Source organism: Clarias gariepinus, chromosome 7 (assembly GCF_024256425.1).
Source record: "Clarias gariepinus isolate MV-2021 ecotype Netherlands chromosome 7, CGAR_prim_01v2, whole genome shotgun sequence".
Lineage (NCBI taxonomy): Eukaryota > Metazoa > Chordata > Actinopteri > Siluriformes > Clariidae > Clarias > Clarias gariepinus.
The window spans coordinates 28,508,408-28,533,678 of record NC_071106.1 but is presented as its reverse complement, the minus strand read 5'-3'; the positions used below and the strand labels follow the sequence as shown (position 1 = coordinate 28,533,678).

The 25,271-nt window shown below is 38.8% G+C and overlaps 1 protein-coding gene across 1 annotated transcript in view; it reads left to right on the top strand.

Annotated features, from left to right (window-relative positions):
* si (sucrase-isomaltase (alpha-glucosidase)) overlaps positions 1 to 25,271 on the top strand; it is a 187,492-nt gene that overhangs the window by 109,358 nt on the left and 52,863 nt on the right. Inside the window, exons 27-29 of the mRNA XM_053500142.1 lie at positions 11 to 165; positions 9,863 to 10,031; positions 10,937 to 11,033. Of these exons, the coding sequence (XP_053356117.1) occupies positions 11 to 165; positions 9,863 to 10,031; positions 10,937 to 11,033 (421 nt within the window). The remainder of the gene's footprint in view (positions 1 to 10; positions 166 to 9,862; positions 10,032 to 10,936; positions 11,034 to 25,271) is intronic.

The following is a 25,271-nucleotide window of genomic DNA, read 5'->3' as shown; positions in this document are numbered from 1 at the left end:
TGTCCTACAGATCTTTGATCCAGCTACTAACCGTTATGAAGTTCCTGTTCCACTTGATTTACCATCCACTCCAGAGATACAGGAGGAAAAGAGAATGTACTCAGTAAATGTCACAAAACAACCATTTGGTATTCAGGTGATCAGGAAAAGCACAGGAACCGTCATGTGAGTTTATAACCTAACATTTTTATTCCACAAATGTGTGTTTCCCTCAGTACAATGAGATTAATATTTTTCACCTTTTTATAAAGGTATGTGTGTAAAATCATGCAAACTTACTACCCAAAAATAAATCACTGCCACATATAAATCTGCTATCCAAAAAAAACTGTTAGCTATCCTAAATTGAATTCAAATTCAAATTTTATTTGTCACATACAGTACACAGCCATACACAGTATAATATGCAGTGAAATATTTTACCAATCACCCTTGACTTAAGAATTAAAAGAACAATAGAGTATTTTAAATACAGATTATGAAATAAGAATATAATATTAAAAAGAAAAATAGAGTATGAAAAGAAATTATTCAAATAATTAATATAAAATATCAAATAAGAATATATCAAAAATAATTCCAGGATAGCAAAAGTAATAAAAATAACAAGTAATAAAAATAAAAAAATAGAATTGAGATGGAATTTAAGAGGAAATGTCATGTCATGAGCATAGCAGCATAACAGTGTGCAAAGTATCTGCAAATGAGGTAAATGTGCAAATGTGCACTGATGTGCAATATAAGGAGGTATATGAGTAGGAGCAGAGTGTTTAGTCTTGTGTGGTGTTGTGACCAGGAGTCCGTATAGTCTGCGGGAAGAAGCTTCTTCTCAGTCTCTCTGCATTGGCCCTCGGGGAGTGGAAGCAATTTCCTGACTGCAACAGAGAGAACAGTCCATTGTGGGCTGGCTGAGGTCCTTCACAATCTTCCTGGCCTTGGTCCAGCACCACATGTTGTAGATTGAGTACAGATCAGAGATATTGGGATCACATCACTCTCTGAAGAGTTAATCTGTCCTGCACGGTGCTGTTCCCAAACCAGCTTGTGATGTTTCCCATCAGGCTGCTTTCTATGGTGCAGGATTAAAAGTGCCTGAGCACTTTAGAGGGCAGTCAAAAGTCTCAAAAGGGTCCGAGATGATAGACACTGCAGGGCCTTTTCACCATGGTGGTGATGTGACAGGCCCATGACAGGTCCTGTGTGACGTGAACACAGAGGTATATAAAGCTGTCCACTCTCTCCACTAGGCCTTCATTGATCATGGGGAGTCTGAAAGTTCCTCTCCTAGTACTTTTTTGTACTAAAGTCCACTATCCTCTGGCACCAGTCCTTCAGCTTCCTAATCTACTTCAGGTAGGCCGTCTTGTCATTGTCAGGAATCAGGCCTACCACGACGGTGTCAATAGCAAACTTAATGATGGTGGTGAAGCTGATAGTGGCCACACAGTCATAGATGTATAGTGAGTGCAGGAAGGGGCTCAGAATGCAGCCCTAGGGGGCTCTAGTGTTGAGGGTGAGGGAGGCTAAGACATGTCTGCCCATCCTTATTGCCTGTGGTCTGCCAGTTAGGAAATTTAAGATCCACTAACATATACATGGGCTGAGTCCCAGGTGCTTCGGCTTGGTGGTGACTATGGAGGGAATTATAGTATTAAACGCTAAACTGTGGTTGACAAAAAGCATTTTAACATAATTCCCTCTCTAAGTGTCCAGGTGAGTAATTGATGTGTGAAGGAGGTGTGAAATGGCATTATCTATTGAACAGTTTAAACTGTATGCAAACTGTAGTGAACTTAATGTGCCAGGTAGTAAAGAAATTATGAAGTCTCTGAACCGCCACTCAAAGTACTTTATCACTACTGAAGTCAGGATTACAGGGCAATAATCGTTGAGGAAAGCAGGATGGGGTTTCTTTGGAACAGGAACAATGATTAACTCTTTATAGCAATGTGGAGATTACCGACTGAGATAGGGAGAGGTTGAATATTTTTGTAAACACAGATGCTAGCTGGTCCGCACAGATTCTAAGGACTTGGCCTGGGATGCTGTTTCGTGCTGCTGCTTTTCTGGTGTTCATTCTCCTGAAGGCTCTCCTCACTTTATGCTCAGAAATGATAAATGTGTTTCTGGTGTTGGAATTCTCTTCGTGTCTGCAGCCATTATCATTTGCTTAAACGTTAGCTTTAGCATTTAGTATCGTTGGCTGCAGCCTCAAAGCGAGCGTAGGACACGTCCGCATTCGTCATACTGGATGTTGGTGCTTTATAGTCTAAGTCCCTGCCACATGTTCCTAGAGTCACTTGACGCAAGTCCCACATTATAGACAGTGGTGCAAGATCTTGAATTGTTTTATTCACCTTTGGCCTCTGATTGGGAAATGTTCTTATGGTTATTTTTTGCATGGTATCATCTGCTACCGTAAGCATGTTGATGTCATCAGAGCTATGCCGGAACTAGAGCTATGCCCTAGTCTGCATCATCAAGTGCATATTACAGAGTGGCCACTGTCAAGCGCGCGACCTCTCTCTGCCGAAACTTCCTGCTTGAACCTTTGTTTATAGTTTGACATGAGGGAGTTGGTGATGTGGTTGGATTTTCCAAATGGGGGGCAAGATTGTGCATTGTAGCTGTCTTTGGTTTGTAGTGTAACAATGGTTTAGTGTCCTTTCACCCTTGCATATTTTATCAATCTTCATTTTAAAGTGTTAAAGCTTCAGTTGTATAGTCATGATCATGGTCCATTTGACCCTTGACCCTCTTTCACCTTCAGAACTGCCTTAATTTTACGTGGCATTGATTCAACAAGATGCTAAAAGCATTCTTTAGAAATGTTGGCCTATATTGGGAGGATCTTGCAGTTGATGGAGATTTGTGGGATGCACATTCAGGGCACGAAGCTCCCGTTCCACCACATCCCAAATATGCTTTATTGGGTAGAGATCTAGTGACTGTGGGGGCCATTTTAGTGCAGTGAACTCATTGTCATGTTCAAAAAACTAATTTGAAATGATTCAAGCTATGTGACATGGTGCATTATCCTGCTGGAAGTAGCCATCAGAGGATGGGTACATGGTGGTCATAAAGGGATGGACATGGTCAGAAACAATGCTCAGGTAGCCTGTGGCATTTAAACAATGCCCAATTGGCACTAAGGGGTCTAAAGTATGCCAAGAAAACATTCCCCACACCATTACACCACCACCAGCAGCCTGCACAGTAGTAAAAACCACACCACTATGCAGAATTAACACAATATTTTCACAATTTACACAATCAATCAATCAATCAATCAATCAATCAATCAATCTTTATACATCCATGGACACTATGGACAACTCCACGCACATCTACACTATATGTTTACGTTTACATTCTGGACCATTGCACAAAAACACTTTAATAACCTTTGCACAAAGTCACTTTTTCTATGCATATTTGCACACCATTATATTTCTATTTGTACAGTACATTTCTATTTTCAGTTTCTATTTTTAGTTCTATTTTTCCTAGTTAAATTTTATTTTATTTTTTTATTAAAATTTTCTATCGTATTTCTTTTATTTATATTTATCACTTATTATAAGCTTTAATTCTCTTTAAAGCTTATAATAAGTGATCGTTTAAGCATTTCACTACATTTCGTACTGTGTATGACTGTGTATGTGACAAATAAAATTTGAATTTGAATTTGAAAAAGGCATGATGGATCCATGTTCTCATTCTGTTTATGCCAAATTCTGACTCTACCATTTAAATGTCTTCAACTGTCCAATTTTGGTGAGCTTGTGCAAATTGTAGCCTCTTTTTCCTATTTGTAGTGGATATGAGTGGTCCCCGGTAGTGTCTTCTGCTGTTGTAGCCCATCCACCTCAAGGTTGTGCGTGTTGACCAGCCCGTCTGGCACCAACAACCATGCCCTGCTCAAAATTACTTAAATCACTTTTCTTTTCCATTCTGACATTCAGTTTGAAGTTCAGGAGATTGTCTTGACCAGGACCACACCCCTAAATGCATTGAAGCAACTGCCATATGATTGGTTAATTAGATAATTGCATTAATGAGAAATTGAACAGGTGTTCCTAATAATCCTTTAGGTGATTGTATATTTAACATGAGCCACATCTGAGACCAGCAGACTGGAAGCTCATATGACCATTAGTGACCCTTATGATGTGAGTGATATTCTGAAAAAGACAATAACCTAGGTAGTAGTAGCCTAACAGAGTTAACAGCAGATTCACAAACAAGCACACATTCATAAACGAACACTAAACCTGTGTTGCACAGATCTTTCTGCATTCAAGATCAGTCAGATACAGTGGCGCCTGGTCGATAAGGGGCGCTGGGACGCTGCCCCCTTAAAGTTATGCAGAGAAAAATGCTACTTTAACATATAATGATTTAACTTAGTTAATTATTTAATTTAGTCACAATATTCAGATTTATTTCTTACAGTTTTTTTGAACTGCTTTCAGTCATTTTCCAGTTCAGAATTGAAGTTTGCAAATCTTCAATTTCTTAAAACAACACGTACAAACTGCACAACATAGTGGATAACCGAAAAAAGTTTTGATGACTAGAAACCACTGAATTACTGTGCTGGTGTGTGTCATAATTTACAGTGTCCCTCCGGTAAAAAATAAGTTATTCTTGCAAACCATTGTGCATTAACCAGGTGTTACAGTAATTTACATGATAAGAATAATTTTTTCTGAATGATTCCATCTAACCTCATCTAACCAATCAACATTGACCCACATAACAGTATATGGAAGAATCTAAACAAAAGATCAGACTGCATTTACATTTTTACTGTACTGTCAATAGTGTTACTTGCATACAAAAAAAACAAAGGAAACTATACATACACAGTTATTTACTGACAAATGGAAACATTAAATAGACAAAATGGAAAAAACTCTCCATGTACATCAGAAGGTAAAGGTGAAATTACGTGGCAGTTTTCCTATGCGTCATGTCATTCCTGTGTGTTGGGCCACAGATTCTCACCCTTTCTATGCACGGTGAAAAGAATCTTTTTAAGTGCCTAATCCAGCCTCTGCATGCATCTGCTGAGATGTCCTTTCATGCTGCATCCATGGAAGCCAGCAGTGTCATTTGCGTATGTGGCTTATGATCATAAATCTTTCACCTCCAAGCCAAGAAAAAACTCTTCAATTGGGTTCAGGAATGGGTAGTAGGGTGGAAGAAATTCAGTCAGCATCCTGCGGTGGTGGATAAACCACTGCCTGATGTTGTCAGAGTAATGAAAACTGACAATATCACAAATTACAACATATTTGGTAGATCATCTCGAATGAGGTCCCTCTCATCTTTAGGAATGTCATTTCTATAGAGATTGTCTAAGAATATAAGGAGATACTGTGTGTTGTACGGTCCCATAATAGGAATATGAGCTAGCACACCTTGGTCTAAAATAGCAGCACACATAGTCTTGTTTCTCCCCGTTGGCCTGGGACATCTACAGTAGTTCTCTGGCTGATTAGATTTCTACCACGCCTTCTGTCTTTGGCCAGGTTGAAACCAGCCTCATCCAAGTATATAAAGTTGTAAGGTGGTTCTCTTGATAACATTTACATTATGCCCTATATACCAGAAAAAACACAGTGTCCATAAATTGCAGTATATATCTCCATTGTTTACAGCTACATTAAATGTAAAGATCTATAAAGTTCCTTCAATATCAAAAATGTGGAAGTTACTCTTATAGTATAGTGGGTATACAACATACCTGTACAAACTGGAGTCGTAGCTCTTTTACTCTGTCAGCATTTCTTTCAAAGGATACATTATACAGCTGCTTCATGGTGATAACATGTCTTTTTAAGATTCTGTCTATAGGTAAAATACTCACAGATTGCTATTTTCAAAGATACTGTTGTCTTCAACAATAGCACTTTGTATCTCCCTTGGTGGCATTGTTAGCCATAACCATGTTGCAAATAGCTTCCTCCTGCTGAAGCCTCACCTCACGGTGGAACGAGTAGTTTGAGAAATGCAGTTCTGTTGTGAGAAATGACAAAAAGCAGTGAAGAAAAACTGTAATATAATTTATTGACAAAAAAAACATCTAAACTGTATTACGTTCATTTGTGTTCGTGTACACGGGGCGCCGGACAAACGAGTGTCTACAGTTTGTAGACACATACATTTTTGAAAAGCATGTGATTTGAAATCATGTTTTTAAATATTTGGGCTCATGTGATCAGACCATTCTCAATGAGTCTTATTAACGGTCAGCAGATTGTTAGTAAATGTATTGAATAGTAATAGATGTGGAAGCCAGCTAAATATGAAAAAAAAAATCTGTAATTTCTTTGCTAAAATGCCCCTTCGCAAGGCGATCGGACGAAGAAAGAAAAAAGTTAAAGAGCTTAGACCAGATCAACCTGATCTTTTAATTAAGCAGCAGTCAAGTGATCACAGCCGAGCTTTCACTCGGGGCTATTTACAGGCGATTATTAAGTCAAATTTTTTATTTTTACTGGTCAGATAGATGGATGTCAGAGTCTTAAAAATAACTTTAAAAATAAATAATTCCGCCCTTGTGCAGCTTTTATTTATTGTCATTATTTTATTGAAATAAATAGGCCTCATAATGTAATTAATACTATTAGATTAGTTTAACCCAGTGGTTCTCAAACATTTTCTGTCATTCCCCACTTAAGGGGGTGGGCGAATTTTCAAGCCCCACTTGTCAACAAAATGATAACGAAAACGGCCAAGTGTACTATTTATTAAAAAATCCATTTTTAAACCAGTAAGATCAAATAACACCAAGTACAAAACAGATAAAATACATGTGCAATTGTTATAACAGGCTTACTTTGTCACTTATCTAAAGCTTTCTTTCAAAAAGGTTAAGTGGCTTATTAACGTGACTGGGGTGTGTTGTCGATAAGTGTCTTCCTACTTTGTCTCATGCTGTCTGCTGCCAGCGGTTTAAGACACAAAACACACAAAACACTCCTCTGCCCCAATCCCCACCATGAATCCAAGCGCAACATAGGCTTTATTATGTTTACCTTTCGGCTGGATTTTTGGTTGATTAGGCTGATAGTGCTGAATCACCTGCTTATTTGTGGTCCATGTAACAAATGTATCCATTGATGTTATTATGCTCACTACATACAGCACACTACTGTGTTATGGTCTAAAATGCCCCCGACCGAGGTCACGAGTTGCCCACCTAAATTCATAGGTTTATGGTTTACAAATTACAAATTATTACAAATGAATTTAATTATAAAGTAAGCAATATAAAAAAAATGTTGTATAGGGGAAAAAATATATAAATTACATATTTTTTTATATACCACATGTATATTTTTATATTGCTTATTTTATAATAAAAATCGTTTCCTGTAATTTTTCACCACAAACAATATTTATTTAGTGTAATTTGTGATAAATAATTTATTTGTACTTTGACAAACCCCTGCAAAATAAGTGTGCCATAAAATAATCATTTTGGGGGATTTGTATTAATCGTCTCGACGAGTGTCACGTGCCTAGGGTTAATTATAATAGTAATAATATATTCGATAATAATAAACCTATGAATGCATGTCCTAATATAATATTTGATAGAGATTATGACAATCCGTGACGGGGGGGATTTTAGCGAATAACACCTGTTTGTGTCTGCGGTAAAGTTAGTTTGATATTCGCATCTCCGAATTCAATAGCTGCGTAAATAAACCCGCAAATAAGATACCCACATTATTTCCTCTCTACATTGTCTTTAAGCTACATTAAATTGTACATGTTTAAAAGCATAAACACCATTATTCTCTACGGCGCAATAAATTATTTAGGAAACATCGCAAAATGCCGCACACCAACAAAAAGCGTAGAACGATATTGATCTTCCCTTCTGTTCAGCGCCTGAAGTATCAAAAAGCAACTTTGTTGCCACACTGGAAACTACAAATGCCAGACTAGTACTGCGTGATAAAATATTAATGTTTAACAAAAATACAGAAACATCAGAATACACATAGGAATAAATGAAATGACATATAATACTGAATGTTTCCTTATATATCGTTCCTCTGCAATTAACATGCCGACGTTAAACCGTTATTGTTGCACTATGGTTCCACTTTTTCTCTGATGGTATTTTAATTTACTTGTGTTAATGATCCATTTCTTTGTGTGTCAATATTTAGTTTCGAGTGTCCGATAAAGAAATTAAAGATTAAATAAATCAATAAAGGAAAGCATAAATTAGAATAGGTACTTTCCTATTATTTTCCACTAATTCCCTCCTGTTCATTGCGCCCCACCTGTCATATCTATATTCCCCACTAGTGGGGGCGCGCCCCACACTTTGAGAACCACTGGTTTAACCTAAACACACCAATTTGTCCATTATTTATTTTCTTTTAGCTTACATTGGGGTGTCAAACTGCATCCAGAAAGGGCCATTGTAGGTGCAAGCTTTCATTACATCTAAGCAGAAGCCTTATATATTGCTTGGTTGGACCAAAGGCCTGAACCCATACCAGCTCTTTTTGGATTCAATTTGATGCCCCTGTCCTACATCCCTTAATTGAGTGGAAATTCTGTCCTTAATTTAAATACATTGCACCTAGTTGAACAACCAGACAGTAGGGCATTACAATAGTCCAATCTAGAGGTGATAAAAGCATGAACTAGTTTTTCTGCATCGTTTAGCGACAATATATTTCTTATCTTGGCAATATTTCTGAGGTGAAAGAATGCTATCCTGGTAATATTATCTACATGAGCTTCAAATGAAAGGCTGGGATCTATAATCACACTGAGGTCTTTTACTGTTGCACTTGATGGAACAGAAAGGCCATCTAAAGTTACAGTGTGATCTAAAATCTTATTTCTAGCTGTGTGCGGTCCTTACAGCTAGAAATAAGTTAAGTTAATTATTTTAATTAATTAATAAGTTAATTATTAGATGGACACCCATCAAATGTAATCCACTGTCAAGGATTATTACTGAGTCAGGTGCATTGAGAAGAAAAAGCTTTACCTTATTGTTGGGCAAGGAGAATGGAAGGACATGCTCAATATTTTAAAATATTTGATGTCAGGGACTGCATAAGCACACTGGCTCCCTTTCCCATCTACTGTATGTCTTTTTCATGTCCTACAATGACGTGCTTTTGCTCTTAGTAAAATCTTGAAAGCTCACTGTGACTTTAGGAATCCATCACCACAAGGAAAATGTGCAGTGACCTTGTTATGTTTAACATAACTATTATTCATAAATCACATGCAACATACCCACAGTAATTTATTAAAACGCACATGTGCACCAATCGTTCTTCTTGATTCTTTACTGTATATATAAGTAAATTAGGTACAGAAAAGTACTTGATAGTGCACTCAGATTTTCAAATCCTACCTTGATTGTATTAGATGTTATAAGATAAGATATACTTTTATACATCCCACAGTGGGGAAATTTCTTAAGCTGCTCCGACAGGCTGCCACTTAATCTGTGCGTTTATCAATGCCACTTTATTGTATAATAATATGCCCAATTATTCTGCCTATTTTAATTTAAACATATTATGATTTTTAAATTTACAATGTTTATAAAATTTTAAAGTTTTTTCTTTTTTCTTTTTTTTTAAAGAACCTTATGGTACTAAGGTCATGCTTTCATTACTTGTACAGCATAACAATAACCCGTGCAATTAGCATCCTCATTCTCCATGCTATCAAATGAGGCAGCGGTGTTAGCCACTCAGCCACTGTGCCTGCTGTTTTAACATTTTTTCAATAAAAAAATATATAATTTCACATTTTAGCAGGGAAAATTTCTGTATATTATTTATGTTTCTGTCTTTTTCTGAAGATGGAATTCCTCACTTCCTGGCTTTATTTTCTCGGACATGTTTATACAAATCTCAACTCTACTTCCTTCACAATATATATATGGCTTTGGAGAGACAGAACACACAAGCTTTAGACATGACATGAACTGGCACACATGGGGCATGTTCAGCAAGGACCAACCTCCAGGGGTAAGTAAACTATAACGGCTGTCTCTCTCTCACTCCAGAGTTACCTACAGTATAAGTCCCATGTAAAATCTGTATGAAATTAGTATGTGTAAATACATTAATAATTTGAGCATAGTATATTAAAAAGTACCTGTCCTTATCCGTACTATCTATTAATTAATCAAAGTATCCCTTTTTAAACCAGCAAAATGATAAGAAAAACATCTTCTTATGAAAAACATGTTCTAGCCTTGCTATGGCTCCATATTCTACTATACTTACCTCTCTCAGACTTCTGGTCTTCTGTTTTATGGTCAGATGAAACAAAAATTTAATTGTTTGGCCACAGTTATATAGCCTTCATTTGGCGTAAAAAAGGAGAAGCCTTCAACCCTAAGAATACCACCCCCACTGTCAAACATGGCTATAGGAACATAATGTTTTGGGAGTGTTTTTAGCCGGTGGACAAGGGAACCTAATCACATTAAATGGCACCATGGAAAAGGAGCAAAACATCAAAATTCGCAACAACATCAGGCAGTTTTCAGAGAAACTTGGCCTTGGGCACCAGTGGACATTTCAGCATGACAACAACCCAAAACACACAACAAAAGTGGTAAATAAATGGTTAGCAGATAAAAACATTAATAAGTTTAAGTTTTGACTTAAATTTAATTGAGAATCTGTGAAGGGAGCTAAAGATTAGGGTGATGGCAAGAAGACCCTCCAACATGAAAGAGTTGGAGCTCATCGCTAAAAGACGAAAGGGCAAAAAAACTGTATGACTGTATATATTGTGGTTTCTTATTATATAAGTTATAAGTTATTTTAACTTTATAATTATTGTTATTTAATTACACTATTCTAGCAGGTTGTACCTATGTCTACTACCATTGTATTTTATTTCAAATTTTTACTCTCTGCAGTACAAGCTGAACAGTTATGGCGTGCATCCCTTCTACATGGGCCTGGAGCCAAGCACTGATGCTCATGGAGTCTTGTTGCTCAACAGCAATGCCATGGGTAACACACACACAGACACACAACACGGCACACAAATAAACATTTAAATGCAAGATAGGGGCAGGTCCATATATCAGAGAAAAGTTTTCATATATGTTACATGTGTAGTCATATAAACAATTTCACTGTTTGGTGATGTATGTATTCCCATTTAATGTCAGAATTATATGTTACCCATTAGGTAGAGTAATATACCATTCCAAGGTAATTTATACAGGATTTATTTTGTCAGTTAACACATGACATAAACACACAAAATATTCAAAATATTAACAAAATAAGATACACAATTGATAAAATTGGTAAAATACAATACAGGGAAGCACAATTAAGAAAATGGGTGGGATACAATACAGAGAAGCTGGGAGACATGAAAGGTGTGGTTGATCCATCTCAGGGTAAAGTGGATTGAGAGCCAGACAGCTTATGTTTAAGTTGGTGATGGTAAAGAGTCTAATAAAACTACATAAGAGCATAAATGACCAGGTCTTCAGTGGGATGTCCCTCGTAGCGAACATGACCCTCTGGTCTGTGCGATATTTACCGGGCCTAAGAGTGACAGCGATTGGATCTTTTTTTTTTTTTTTGTATTTGTTGGTGGAAGAACTGTTCTTGTTGCTTATGACAGTGTGAGTTTACAGCCACAAACTAAATGTTGAACATGTGGAGCATCTGCCTCCTCTTCTTGTACTGGAAACAGTAGTAGCTGGTAGCCCAAACAGCACTGGAATGGGCACATACCAGTGAGTGTCAAGAGTTGGGAGTTATAGGCATATTTGACCCATGGAAGGAACTTGCTCCAGAAGGTGACATCTCGAGTGATCATGCATCAAAGATCTTTTTCTCTGCCTGTCCACTGGAATGTGAATGGGACCCTAATGATATACCAAGACTTGCACCGATAATTACAAAAAAACCCTTCAAAATTGTGAGGTAAACTATGGTCCTTGATCTCACACAATGTCAATATGGAGACCATGAAGCTAAAAATATGAAGGATCAGTAGCTCTGCTGTTTTTTGGTGTAAAGCTTAAGGAGCCGTAATAAGTGTGTGGAGATGGAAAATTGGTATTACATGACATTGTAAACATGATGCAGGTGTTTTCTCCTTAAACGGCTAAACCTGTAACAAAATCTAGGGATGTATTATGATGTGGCACAGGTAAGGGACTGAAGAACTGCAGGTGATTGGTTGACATGTAAATCGAAGATCCTCTATGTGTGGAATAAGTTTTAAAGAAATGCACAGAGGTGTAGTTTGTTGTCCTGTGACGACCATTCAGAAAGGATACCTTCAACAGTGTTGGAGATGTCAACCTCCAGCACAAACTGGTGGGATGGATCGAATATGGTGAGGATAAAGGCTGACATGAACCTTTTCTTGAGAACAGCAAATTGTTTCTCTCCTTTTTAAGAGAATCTTGAAAGTAGTCAGAGACAATAACAGAGTGAAGTGAAGTTTGTCCAGCTCCATCTCTATCTTTAAGGGTGAGATCATGAAGCCTGCAGATGAGAATATAATGTACATACATAAACACGAAAGAGTTCAAAAAATATTTAATGAGTTAGTCAAAATTGGATCACCAAATATTTATAATGTCTGGTTTGGGTGTTAAATGTTCAGTACAGGGGCGATTATAGGAGTTTGTTAAATTGGTAGTATTAAGTTAAATGTAGTACTACCACAAGAGCCTGAAAATCATTTAGTACTTTTATGAATCATTTATTCATAAAAACAACTGATAAAGTAAAATTTATCTGTTTACTATTCATGTGGTGGTGAGCACTGCTGCTAAGTCATCTCTATTCAGCAGTCTGCTGGTCAGTCTTGATCAGACACGTAGAAATAATCAGACAAACATGCTATCAGGCTGATATTTTAAAAAGTTATAAGTGACTGTATATACACCATAAACACCTCGGGTTACTTTGCTGTAACCCTGTTTCCTGAAAAGGCGGGAACGAGATGCTGCGTGAAAACGCTATGGGAACATCTTTCCGTGTTGCCGGTTGTGAAGTATGTGTGTATCAAACAGGGCAAATTTTGGCTTATATAACCTCGGTCAGGTGACGTCATCTGATGAGACGCGCCTGCAAGTTATAAATAGGAGTAAACCGGAAACATTTTTCAAATCGATTTTGTCTGAAGGGATGTCTGGTCATGCAGGCAGTGCGGAATTGGAGCGCAGCATCTCAATCCCGCCTTTTTAGGGAACAGGGTTACAGCAAAGTAACCCGAGACAAAGGCTACACTCGATGCTGCGTGAAAAAGCTATGGAAACGAGAATACCAAGACCGCCGCACTGCAAGTGTCTGGGCCCCAAGGTTGTGTACCGTGTGCCCACAAAGGCCGAGAAGGTCTCTGGACTATCTCTGGGAGGCTAACTCAAGGACCCGTGAGCCCGGAGTAGCATGAACATCCAGACTATAAAATCGAACAAATATGTGCGAGAGGACCAACCTGCCGCGTCACACACTTGCTGCAGGGGAATACCTCTTTTCGCAATAGATGAGGCGACCCCCCTGCTTGAATGAGCCCTAAAGTGTGACCATGTGCTTCATAGGAGAGGGCAATAGCATCTCTCACCCAGTGTGACAAGGTCTGTGTAGTGGCGGCCGCAACCCGGTTGCAGCCCCCATAACATATAAAAAGCTGCTCTGACTTACGCCACTGGCTGGTGCAGTGGATGTAAATCTGGAGAGCACATATTGGACACAATAAGTGCTCCGGAGCTGTAAAAGGCGGAGGACAGAAAGCTTCAAGAACAACAGGGTGCATGGTTGAGAATAGAACTTTCGGAAGATAGTTCGGGTGAGGATGCAAAATGGCCTTAACTAGCCCAGAAGCAAAGTCTAGGCAGGATGTGGAGACTGACAAGGCGTGCAGGTCTCCAATTCTCTTCAGAGAGGTAATGGCCATCAGAAAAAACATCTTAAAGAAATCTGACAGGCGCTGACTCTAGTAGGTTCGAAAGAAGTGTCAATTAGACCTTCGAGCATGATAGATAAATCCCACGAAGGGACAGTGGCTCTAGTGGGTGGCCCCAACCATTTAGTTCCACGAATAAAAAGGGCAACTAAAGGGGCCTTTCCCCAAGAAAACCCCATCAATCAGAACGTGGCAGGCTGAAATAGCGACTACGTACGTTCAAATTTCAAATTCAAATTCAAATTTTATTTGTCACATACACAGTCATACACAGTACGAAATGTACTGAAATGCTTACACGACCGCCAGTGACCTTAAAAAGAGAATTAAAACGTATAAGTAATAAATATCAATAGAAGAAATATGATAGAAAATTTAAATAAAAATTTAACTAGAAAAAATAGAACCTGAAAATAGAAATATACTGTACACATAGAACTATAATGGTGTGCAAGTATGCATAGAAAAAGTGACTTTGTGCAATGGTTATTAAAGTGTCTTTGTGCAATGGTCCAGAATGTAAACGTAAACATGTAGTGTAGATGTGATGTGTGTGGAGTTGTCCATAGTGTCCATGGATGTATAAAGATTGATTGATTGATTGTGAGAATTGTGAAAATATTGTGTTAGTTTTGCCTAGTGGTGTGGTTGAGAGACCTTATCGCCTGCGGGAAGAAGCTCCTCCTCAGTCTCTCTGTGTTGGCCCTCAGGGAGCGGAATCGCTTCCCAGACCGCAACAGAGTAAACAGTCCATTGTTGGGATGGCTGAGGTCCTTCACGACCTTTCTGGCCTTGGTCCAGCACCGCTTGGTGTAGATTGAGTGCAGGTCAGGGAGCTCGGTGCGGATGATGCACTCAGCTGATCGCACCACCCTCTGTAGAGCTCGTCTGTCCTGCATAGTGCTGTTCCCGAACCAGGTCGTGATGTTTTCCGTCAGGATGCTCTCTATGGTGCAGGAGTAGAAATTCCTGCGCACCTTGGAGGGTAGTCTAAAGTCTCTCAAGCGTCTGAGGTGGTACAGACGCTGCCAGGCCTTTTTTACCACGGTGTTGATGTGACAGGACCATGTCAGGTCCTGCGTAATGTGAACACCGAGGTATCTGAAGCTGTCCACTCTCTCCACTGGGCTCCTGGTGTAGTTCCTCACCTGCTTTGTACTGAAGTCCACTATCAGCTCCTTTGTCTTGCTGACGTTCAGGAGGAGATTGTTCCTCTGGCACCAGTTCTCCAGATTTCCAACCTCCTCCAGGTAGGCCGTCTCATTGTTGTTGGTGATCAGACACACCACGACAGTGTCGTCAGCAAACTTGATGACGGTGGTGGAGTTGGTAGTGGCCACGCAGTCAGAGGTGTACAGAGAGTACAGCAGGGGGCTCAGAACACAACCCCGGGGGGCTCCAGTACTGAGAGTGATGGAGGCTGAGATATGGCCGCCCATCCTTACTGCCTGTGGTCTGCCAGTCAGAAAATTGGAGATCCACTGACACATGGATGAGCTGAGTCCCAGGTGCTCCAGCTTGGTGGTGAGTGTGGAGGGAATTATGGTATTAAATGCAGAGCTATAGTCGATGAAGAGCATTTTTACATAATTCCCCCTGAGTGTCCAGGTGAGTGAGAGATGTATGAAGGAGATGTAAGATTGCATCGTCCGTGGAACGGTTTGGACGGTATGCAAACTGTAGTGGGTCCAGTGTGTCTGGTAGTGAAGAAATGATGAAGTCTCTGACCAGGCGTTCAAAGCACTTCATCACTACTGAGGTGAGGGCTACAGGGCGATAATCATTGAGAGAAGCAGGATGAGGTTTCTTTGGGACAGGAACAATAATGGACTCTTTAAAGCATGTGGGGACACCGACTGAGATAAAGAGATGTTGAATATCTCAGTAAACACAGGTGCTAGCTGGTCTGCGCAGGCTCTGAGGATATGGCCTGAGATGCCGTCTGGTCCTGCTGCTTTCCTGGTGTTCACTCTCTTGAAGGCTCTCCTCACGTCATGCTCGGTGATGATGAACGTGCTTCCGGTGCTGGCAGTGACTTCCTGTCTGCAGCCATTAGCGCCGCTAGCATTAGCATCGCTAGCATCTTTAGCTGCAGCCTCGAAGCGAGCATAGAAAGTGTTCAGCTCATCTGCCAGAGTCACGTCTGCGTTTATCATACCGGTTGTTGGTGCTTTATATACAGTAATTGTCCTTAATCCCTGCCACAGGCTCCTAGAGTCACTCTGTTGGAGCTGTGACTCTAGTTTCCTCCCGTAGCGCTGCTTCGCCTCTTTCACCGCCTTCCGGACGCTGTATGACGCAGCCTTGTACGGTTCCATGTCCCCCGACGCGAGTCCCGTGTTGTAGGCAGCGGTGCGAGATCTCAGAGCGTGACGGATGGTTTTATCCACCCACGACTTCTGGTTGGGAAACGTTTTAATAGTCTTTTTCTCCACGGTATCATCCGCTAGTTTCCCGATGAATCCCACAACCGCTTCCGTAAACACGCTGACGTCACCATCGGAGCTGTTTCTGAACATGTCCCAGTCTGCGTCATCGAGTGCGTCCTGTAACGCGGCCACCGATTGGTCCGTCCAGCGCGCAACCTCCCTCTGAACCGTAACTTCCTGTTTCAGCCTCTGTTTGTATTTTGGCATGAGGAAGATGGCGGCGTGGTCGGATTTACCAAACGGAGGGCGAGATTGTGCCTTGTAGCCGTCCTTGACTGTGGTGTAGCAATGATCCAGTGTCCTTTCGCTCCTGGTGGGGCAGGTGATGTGCTGATAAAAGTTTGGCGCTGCGCGTTTGAGGTTGGCGCTGTTAAAGTCCCCCGCTACAATAAGCGCAGCGTCCCGGTGTTGTGTTTGGTGCTGTGTGAGTGCCTCATGCAGCTCGCATAAGGCAGTGTCCGTTTGGAATATAAACGGCACTGATTATGACCGATGTGAACTCCCGAGGAAGGTAAAAAAGACGACAGATGATGGACAGTAGCTTCAGATTTGGTGTGCAGGAGCATGTGAGAGGAACAACGCTCGCGCTGTTGCACCAGCTGCTGTTCACCATTAAACACACGCCGCCTCCCCTCGACTTCCCCGAGTCCCGTGTCCTGTCCATGCGGTGAACCGAGAAGAACTCGGCCGGCTGGATGGCGTGAGAGAGAGAAATACCCTGGTGATTGTGTCAAAAGTATAATAATAAATTTGATTGATTGCTTAAAGGTCATAGGTCATGTCAGAGGTTATGTGAAAGTTTATATTATTATTTATATCACGAGTACTATAATTCATTTTTGACAGCTAAAGGTCAAAGGTGTCATATGGAATGATCCATTTAAAGTAGTTGTGTCTTAATTGTTTATACATGTTTAAGTCATTAAGAGTAGTTGTGTCTTTTCCTGTGAAAGTTTACAGATGTGTTAGTAATTAAGAAAATAGTTGTCGCCTTTCCCATGAAGGTAAAGGTTTCCGACCTGGGGGGTATACAAAACGTCAATCTAATTTTGACAGCTCAAGTCAATATATGGAAGGGGTAATTAAGGGTAGTTGTGTCTTAATTGTTTATACATGTTTAAGTCATTAAGAGTAGTTGTGTCTTTTCCTGTGAAAGTTTACAGATGTGTTAGTAATTAAGAAAATAGTTGTCGCCTTTCCCATGAAAGTAAAGGTTTCCCACCTGGGGGTATACAAAACGTCAATCTAATTTTGACAGCTCAAGTCAATATATGGAAGGGGTAATTAAGGGTAGTTGTGTCTTAATTGTTTATACATGTTTAAGTCATTAGGAGTAGTTGTGTCTTTTCCTGTGAAAGTTTACACATGTGTTAGTAATTAAGAAAATAGTTGTCTCTTTTCCCATGAAAGTAAAAGTTTCCCACCTGGGGGTATACAAAACGTCAATCTAATTTTGACAGCTCAAGTCAATATATGGAAGGGTAATTAAGGGTAGATGTGTCTTAAATGTTTAAACAGCTGTTTACAACCATCCCTGCCTTCTAAGTTTTTTGACCAATCAGATTAAAGTACCTGATACCGCGTTACACCCCAGCGGGGTGTAAAACTGATTTTCACAACTCAAGTCAACATATGGTATGGTCAATAAGTATAGTTGTTTCCATTCCCGTGAAAGTAAGTGTTTACACAAATCATTAAACACAATAATGTTAACACACAATCAAATATTTCCTAAACCTTCTTTAAAAGCATAAGACAAAATTTAATTTATTTTGTGATAAACTATACCTATATATGGTATGGTCAATAAGGGTAGTTGTTTCCATTCCCGTGAAAGTAAGTGTTTACACTAATCATTAAACACAATAATGTTAACACACAATCAAATGTTTCCTAAACCTTCTTTAAAAGCATAAGACTTAGATTTATAGCATAAGAATTTAATTTATGTTGTGATAAACTATACCAATAAATTAATGATGGTAGGGGGATGAGAATAATCATACATCACTGTTACTGAAACAGCAAATTCTTATGCATTAATATCACATGAATCATTTTCTTATTCCCCCGACTTAAATATTACATAGTCAATACAAATTGACAAAAATAATAATAATAATTTTGACCTGCTTTACTTGTTCCTGTTACTGTTGGTATAAAGATATGTATTTAACAAAAGTAACTCTTTAGAAAAGTGTGTGTGGGGGGTGGGTGGGTGTGATCTACAGTACCCCCCACCGACAACCGCTCTAAACATGATATAAATGTAGAGAGCTAGTCAACTTGGCACACATCCAAGTGAAGGCCTTCACTTTTACCAAGTCTCCAAAGAACCTCATCATTTCCTCTGAGACCATGGCTTTCCTTAAAGGTAAGAAAATCATTTCTCCCTGTTTAACGATATTTAAGTCGTTTTACAATAAGAACCTAATATAGATGTAGAACAGTTTAAAAAAAAAATACTTCTACAATCTGTTGACTTATCAAAATAGCTGTGAATTTACATGTACTTTCTACTTTTAACTAATTGTTAAATTTATATATTTTTTATTACAGAGTAAGATTGCTCGTAGGATATTGTTACGAATTAACACAAACTTACTAGGTAATTTATTTTGTCAAATAATACTTGTTAATAGGGTTCTGTGAGAGTGTTTTACATGTTTACTGATCTTTTAGAAAATGAAATTGTTGTGATTTCCGACGACGAGGTTGAAACTACAACGCATACCTCTTTTTTACAAAGACCCATAGCAACTGCGAGACCTATGCGTGAGTTACAAATAAAAGTATAAATACCCAATACTATAAGGTCTTTTTTTTTTCTTCTTTTGCATATTTATATTTTTCATTTATTGCCTATTTAGAGATTGTGCCAGAAGAGGAAGTCGATGACCGAGTAGAGCGAAATAATCCTACCCCATATCCAGTATTTTCAAACAACCCGGGTATGAATTTGTTCAACCATTTTAACCTACATTTGGCGAAAATAATACTGTGATTTTCACATTGTAAAGACGTCTAGTTTACTCGTAATATAATTTGTTCTAGTTATACCTGATGACATCGATTTTGGAGACAGTGATGAAGAATTAAGTGTTTCAGGTGAGCTGATATCACATATATTTTGCTTTTATATAATGTCGGGTGTCCTTTGAGTGCAAAAACTCTAAATACTTATTTTTCTCTAACACTCTGTTAGGTGCGAACAGTGTCAGACATGCCAGTGATGTAGAAGAGGATTTTCATCCAGAACATCGCGCTGCTGAAGAAGGACGCGGACTTAACAATGCACTGGCTGATTTTCGACATCAAATGTATGTTATGAATGAAAATTTTTATCATCTTAATAACGCGGTTTATACCAGTTCACCTACAGAGATTGTTTCATTATTGCATAATAATCTTGAATCGTTGAATAAGTGTGTCATAAGTATTGTAGATTTGTTAAGGAGATATCATTAGCTATGGCAGAGAAGCGTTCTAATAACACATCGGACGTAGAGAGTAAGAATAAAAAAATTAAAACTGATAATGAGTACACAGCCTTGAACCCTTTCTTATCCGCTGTAATCAACCAGTTAAATGAAAATGTAACACCGCCTCACCATGTTGCTAGTCAAAGCGAAATTTCCAGTCAAAACTCAACCCCAAATGCACCCAATACACCAACAAGGCAACAGGACATATTTTTTGAATTAAATCGTAATTTGTTAATGTTGCAAAATAGCCTAAATGATCAACCATCATCTACGCAGTTAAACCCTTATTTAATCGATGCAGTCAATCAGCTAAATGAAAGTTTGAGACCATCTGACCTAAGCAATACTCGGACTGAAGATTTTAGCCAAAACTCAGTCCCAAATGCAACCAATACACCAACAACGCAAGATGACATATTTTTTGAATTAAATCGTAATTTATTAATGTTGCAAAATAGCCTAAATGATCAACCGTCACCTACACAGTTAAACCCGGATTTAATTGAAGCCGTCAATCGTTTAAACGAAGCATTGACCTTACCTTCTCAATATCACACCAGTAACGTCGCATCTCCAGAAACATTTCAAGAACCAATACCTCCTGTAGATTTTTTTCATGATCTTAATCAAAGTCTTATAATGTTAAATGACAATCTGGTTAACTTAATCGATCCCCCGGACAACGTTTCACAAAACTCTGTAACCGATAATCAACACACCCCTGAAACGTCAAACCCTCAAATAGATAATGCTGAGGTGAATGTACCATCCCCCGTTGTTCAAAATGCGCAAATAGACGTCGATGAGGAGAGGGTAATACCCCCTGTTGTTCAAAATGCACAATTCGGTAACGGGTTAGACCCTAATATCAGGATAATTAATCGTGACAGATTCAACAACACAGAGATAAGGAGGAGGGTGAATTTTTCCTCGATCGCTAATGTTGACAGTTTTGCAGATTTTTATAATTATGTCTTAGAGATTTTAAACAGTTTGATTGATGTGGCAAATGAAATGATTTCGCCCAAGGATGTCGTCACTGTTGAAATTAGAGGTGATACACTCAATTTGTCTTCACGCATTCAGCTAGTTAATGGGTCCATCGATTTGCAGTCTTTTCTGACCATGCTTGAAAATGCAATTCAAAGTAAACGTGAAATTTTTACAGACAATACTCTTGAATTAGTAATCCAAATAGTTCGGGCACCTCGTGGTGGTACAGGTAATAGAAAAATGCGTTCGGTATTTAGTTCAGAGGTTGTTCGGAAAAAAATGAGACATCTGTACATTTTTCACAACAAAGACAACATGTGTTTTGCTTTATGCGTTTCACAACTTTTGAATCCAGGAAAAAGTAGTTTGCAAATAGAAAAGATCGCCAAACAAACGCAACACGATGTTGGGTTAACTGAAGACACAGCGGTAACCTTCGCTGATGTATCAAAATTTGAGTCGTCTTTAAATTGTAAAATTGTAATCGTTTACTGTTCTGACAATAAGGCCGGATACTCTTTTTTTCAAACCAGCACGACACCGCATGAAAACACGTTGTACTTGTTTTTGCATGAAAATCATTACTATGGAGTTAAAAGCATCTCGGGTCTTTTAGGGTTTAGTTACGTTTGTCGTTTCTGTCACTCAGGGTTTGAAAATTCACGGAAACATCGATGCGAATTTTACTGTAACATTTGTTGTAATTCAGATTGTAACAAACATGTTCAAAAAGTAATTAAATGCCCAGACTGTTCGAGGTTATGTAGGTCCGAATTTTGTTTTGACGTACATAAAGCAAAGCTTCAGTCGAGTGATGGTGAATATTCATTGTGTGAAACTGCTTTTTACTGTAGTAAATGCAATAGCGTAAAACACCAGAACCCTTTTAACCGTAAAAAACATGTGTGTCATGAGAGGATGTGTAAACTCTGCGGCGAAAAACTTGACAGCGACACGGAACATAACTGTTTCATACAACCGGTAAAGAAAGAATTGCCAAATAGCAAATACATATTTTATGATTTTGAAACGAGACAGGAAACAGGAACTCATATAGCTAATTACCTATGCTGTATTAATTTTCATGGAAAGGAGTGGACGTTCGAAGGAGACGGTTGTGTTGCTAAGTTTTTTAAGACATTTCGGTGTAACAAATACAAAGATTATACCTTTATAGCACATAATGCTAGAGGGTTCGATTCGTACCTTTTGCTAAATCATTTAGTGAAAGAGGGAATAACGCCTGATATCATTGCGCAAGGTGGTAAAATTCTATGTTTTAGAGATTCAGAGTTTCGTCAATCCTACATCGATAGCCTGTCTTTCCTACCCATGAAGCTTAGTAGCCTCCCTAAAGCCATGGGGTTTTTGGAAAAAAAGAAAGGTTATTTTCCACATTTCTGGAACACCATAGATCACCAAAACTATGTAGGTCCTTATCCTGAACCTAAATTTTACGGTGTAGATAGCATGATGCCTAAAGACAGAGAAGAGTTCTTCAAGTGGTACGCAACGGTATCTGACAAAGTCTTTGATTTTAAGAAAGAGATGGCTGAATACTGTGTAAATGATGTTGATATTTTGAGAAAGGGGTGCTTAGCTTTCAGGAATGAAATTCTCCAAAGTACAAAGGTTGACCCTTTTAAATGCATTACAATCGCTTCTGTCTGTATGAAAATCTTTAGGACCATGTTTCTTCCTAAAAACACATTAGCTATTCCGCCGCTTGACAATTACATCAATAGGCAGAAATCTTTCTCAACACCGTCAATTCAGTGGCTCAACTACATTTCGGTCACGCAAAATATACCCATTCGGCATGCTTTGAACGAGGGGGAAGTCAGGTTCGGGAACTTTTTTGTAGATGGTTACTGTGAAGTGGGTCAGACGCGAAAGGCTTTTGAGTTTCTTGGTTGTTTTTATCACGGGTGTGAAAAGTGTTTTCCCTCCATGAATCCGCATCCTCTTAGCTCATCTCACACTAGCTTCGGAGATGTCCGTCAAAAAACGATGGAAAAAATTAAAAACTTGCAAGAAGTTCATAATTTACAAGTTACAGTGATGTGGGAACACGAGTGGAATGAAGCGAAGAAAACTGATAACCTGGTCATAACCTTTCTAAAGGACTTTGATTTTCCTGAGCGTTTAAACCCACGTGATGCTCTTTATGGTGGTCGAACTAACGCGCTTCATTTACATTATGTTGCACAGCCGGGTGAGAGAATTGATTATTACGATTTCACATCTCTTTACCCATACGTAAATAAGACAAAGACGTACCCGGTCGGTCACCCAACCATAATATTTCGCAACTTTCAGCCTCTAGAAAATTACTTTGGTATTATTAGAGCAAAGGTTTTACCACCTCGAGGTCTGTGGGCACCTGTTCTTCCCTTTCGGGTAAAAAACAAACTCCTCTTTCCTTTATGTAGGACATGCGCTGAGCACCAGCAAAAGCAGTGTAATCACTCAGATCGGGATAGAGCCCTTATTGGGACATGGGCGTCTATCGAAATTGCAAAAGCTGTGGAAAAGGGGTACAAAATTTTAAAAGTCTTTGAAGTTTGGCACTTTGACAATACATCCGACACTCTTTTTGCAGACTATATTAAAATGTTCCTAAAGACAAAACAGGAAAGTTCAGGTTATCCATCCTGGGTAATTGATGAAAGGACTAAATGTGAATACATTAACAAATACCAGGAAAATGAGGATATTGAGTTGGATCCGGCGTGCATTTCTGTTAATCCCGCTAAAAGATCTGTGGCTAAACTAGCATTAAATTCACTGTGGGGGAAGATGTGTCAAAGACCTGACAGGTCAAACACCACTTTAATCAGTGACCCCTCTAAATTTTTAGAGTTCATGTTTTCTGATCTGTATAACGTAAATCAGTTCTCTTTTTTGAATGATGATGTTGCAATTGTACAATGGCGTCATGCAGACGAGAGACTGATACAACCAGGGAACGCTAATGTATTCATCGGCATTTTTACTACGGCATATGCGAGGCTCGAGCTATACAATTTGATCGATCGATTACAAGAAAGGTGTTTATACACAGATACCGACAGTGTAATTTTTAAAAGTAAGAAAGCTGACTGGATGCCACCGTTGAGCGATTATTTAGGCGGTTTAACGAGCGAATTAGATGATGGTGATCAAATTTTAGAGTTCGTAAGTGCAGGGCCTAAAACCTACGGTTACAAAACTCTGAAAGGAAAAACAACATTGAAAGCTAAAGGTATTACGTTAAATTACAACAATTCTGAAGTAGTAAATTTAAAATCGTTGACAGGCCTGGTAGATAATCATGTAAAAAATCCGGATCAAACTAGTCAGCTTATTACCGCGCAAAATCAAATTGTGCGATATAAAAACGGCTTTCATTTAAAAAACAAGCCACAGTTGAAAAGGTTCAAGGTTGTTTACGATAAACGTGTTTTACTGTCTGACTTTACAACTCTCCCTTACGGCTATTAAGACTATTTATGTATATAGGTTTATGTGTTTAAATGTATATATGTATATATGTATATATCTGATTTTTGCTTTTGTTTGTGTATTTTGAAAAATTAATCGAACATGAACGTTTCTACTTTTGATGCGAGGATGCTAATGCCTTTTTCATGTATTGTGTGCGGACCCAGTAATAGTGGAAAGTCTTATTTTATTAAAATGTTGTTGGAAAACTGTAAAGACGTAATGTCCCTAGTTCCGGAAAACATTGTATGGTGTTACACGTGTTGGCAACCTTTATACGATGAATTGTTGGGGAGAATAAATATAAAATTTCTTCAAGGAATCCCTGATTCTTTGTGTGATGATGAACTATTTCCACCTAGCAAAACAAACTTATTGGTAATCGACGACTTGATGGAATCTGCAAGTAAAAACGACGAAGTAGAAAAGGCGTTTACTAAATACACGCATCATCGCAACCTATCGGTTATTTATTTGGTTCAGAATCTCTTTTTTCAAGGCAAGGCTAGTAGAACAATCAACCTGAACACCAACTACATGGTTCTTTTTAAAAACCCTAGAGATAAGTTACAGATCAGCGTGCTAGCGCGTCAAATGTACCCCGGCAACAGCAAGTATTTTTTAGAATGTTTTCAAGATGCCACTTCTAGACCTTATGGGTATTTATTTGTTGACCTGAAAGCACAAACACCAGAAGAACTCCGTCTCAGATCTGGGGTGTTTCCACAAGAGATTCCTGCCGTGTATGTCCCAAAGAAAAAGTCTTTAAAGTATTGATAATAATGTCAGATTGTTTGAAAAAATCCCTACCATTGTTAAAGTCAATACACAGATCTACACCGCAGCGGAGAAAGGATATATTACGCGATGCACACAAAGATCTTATTTTGAGCATATGTGAACTTGCCTTAAACGTGCT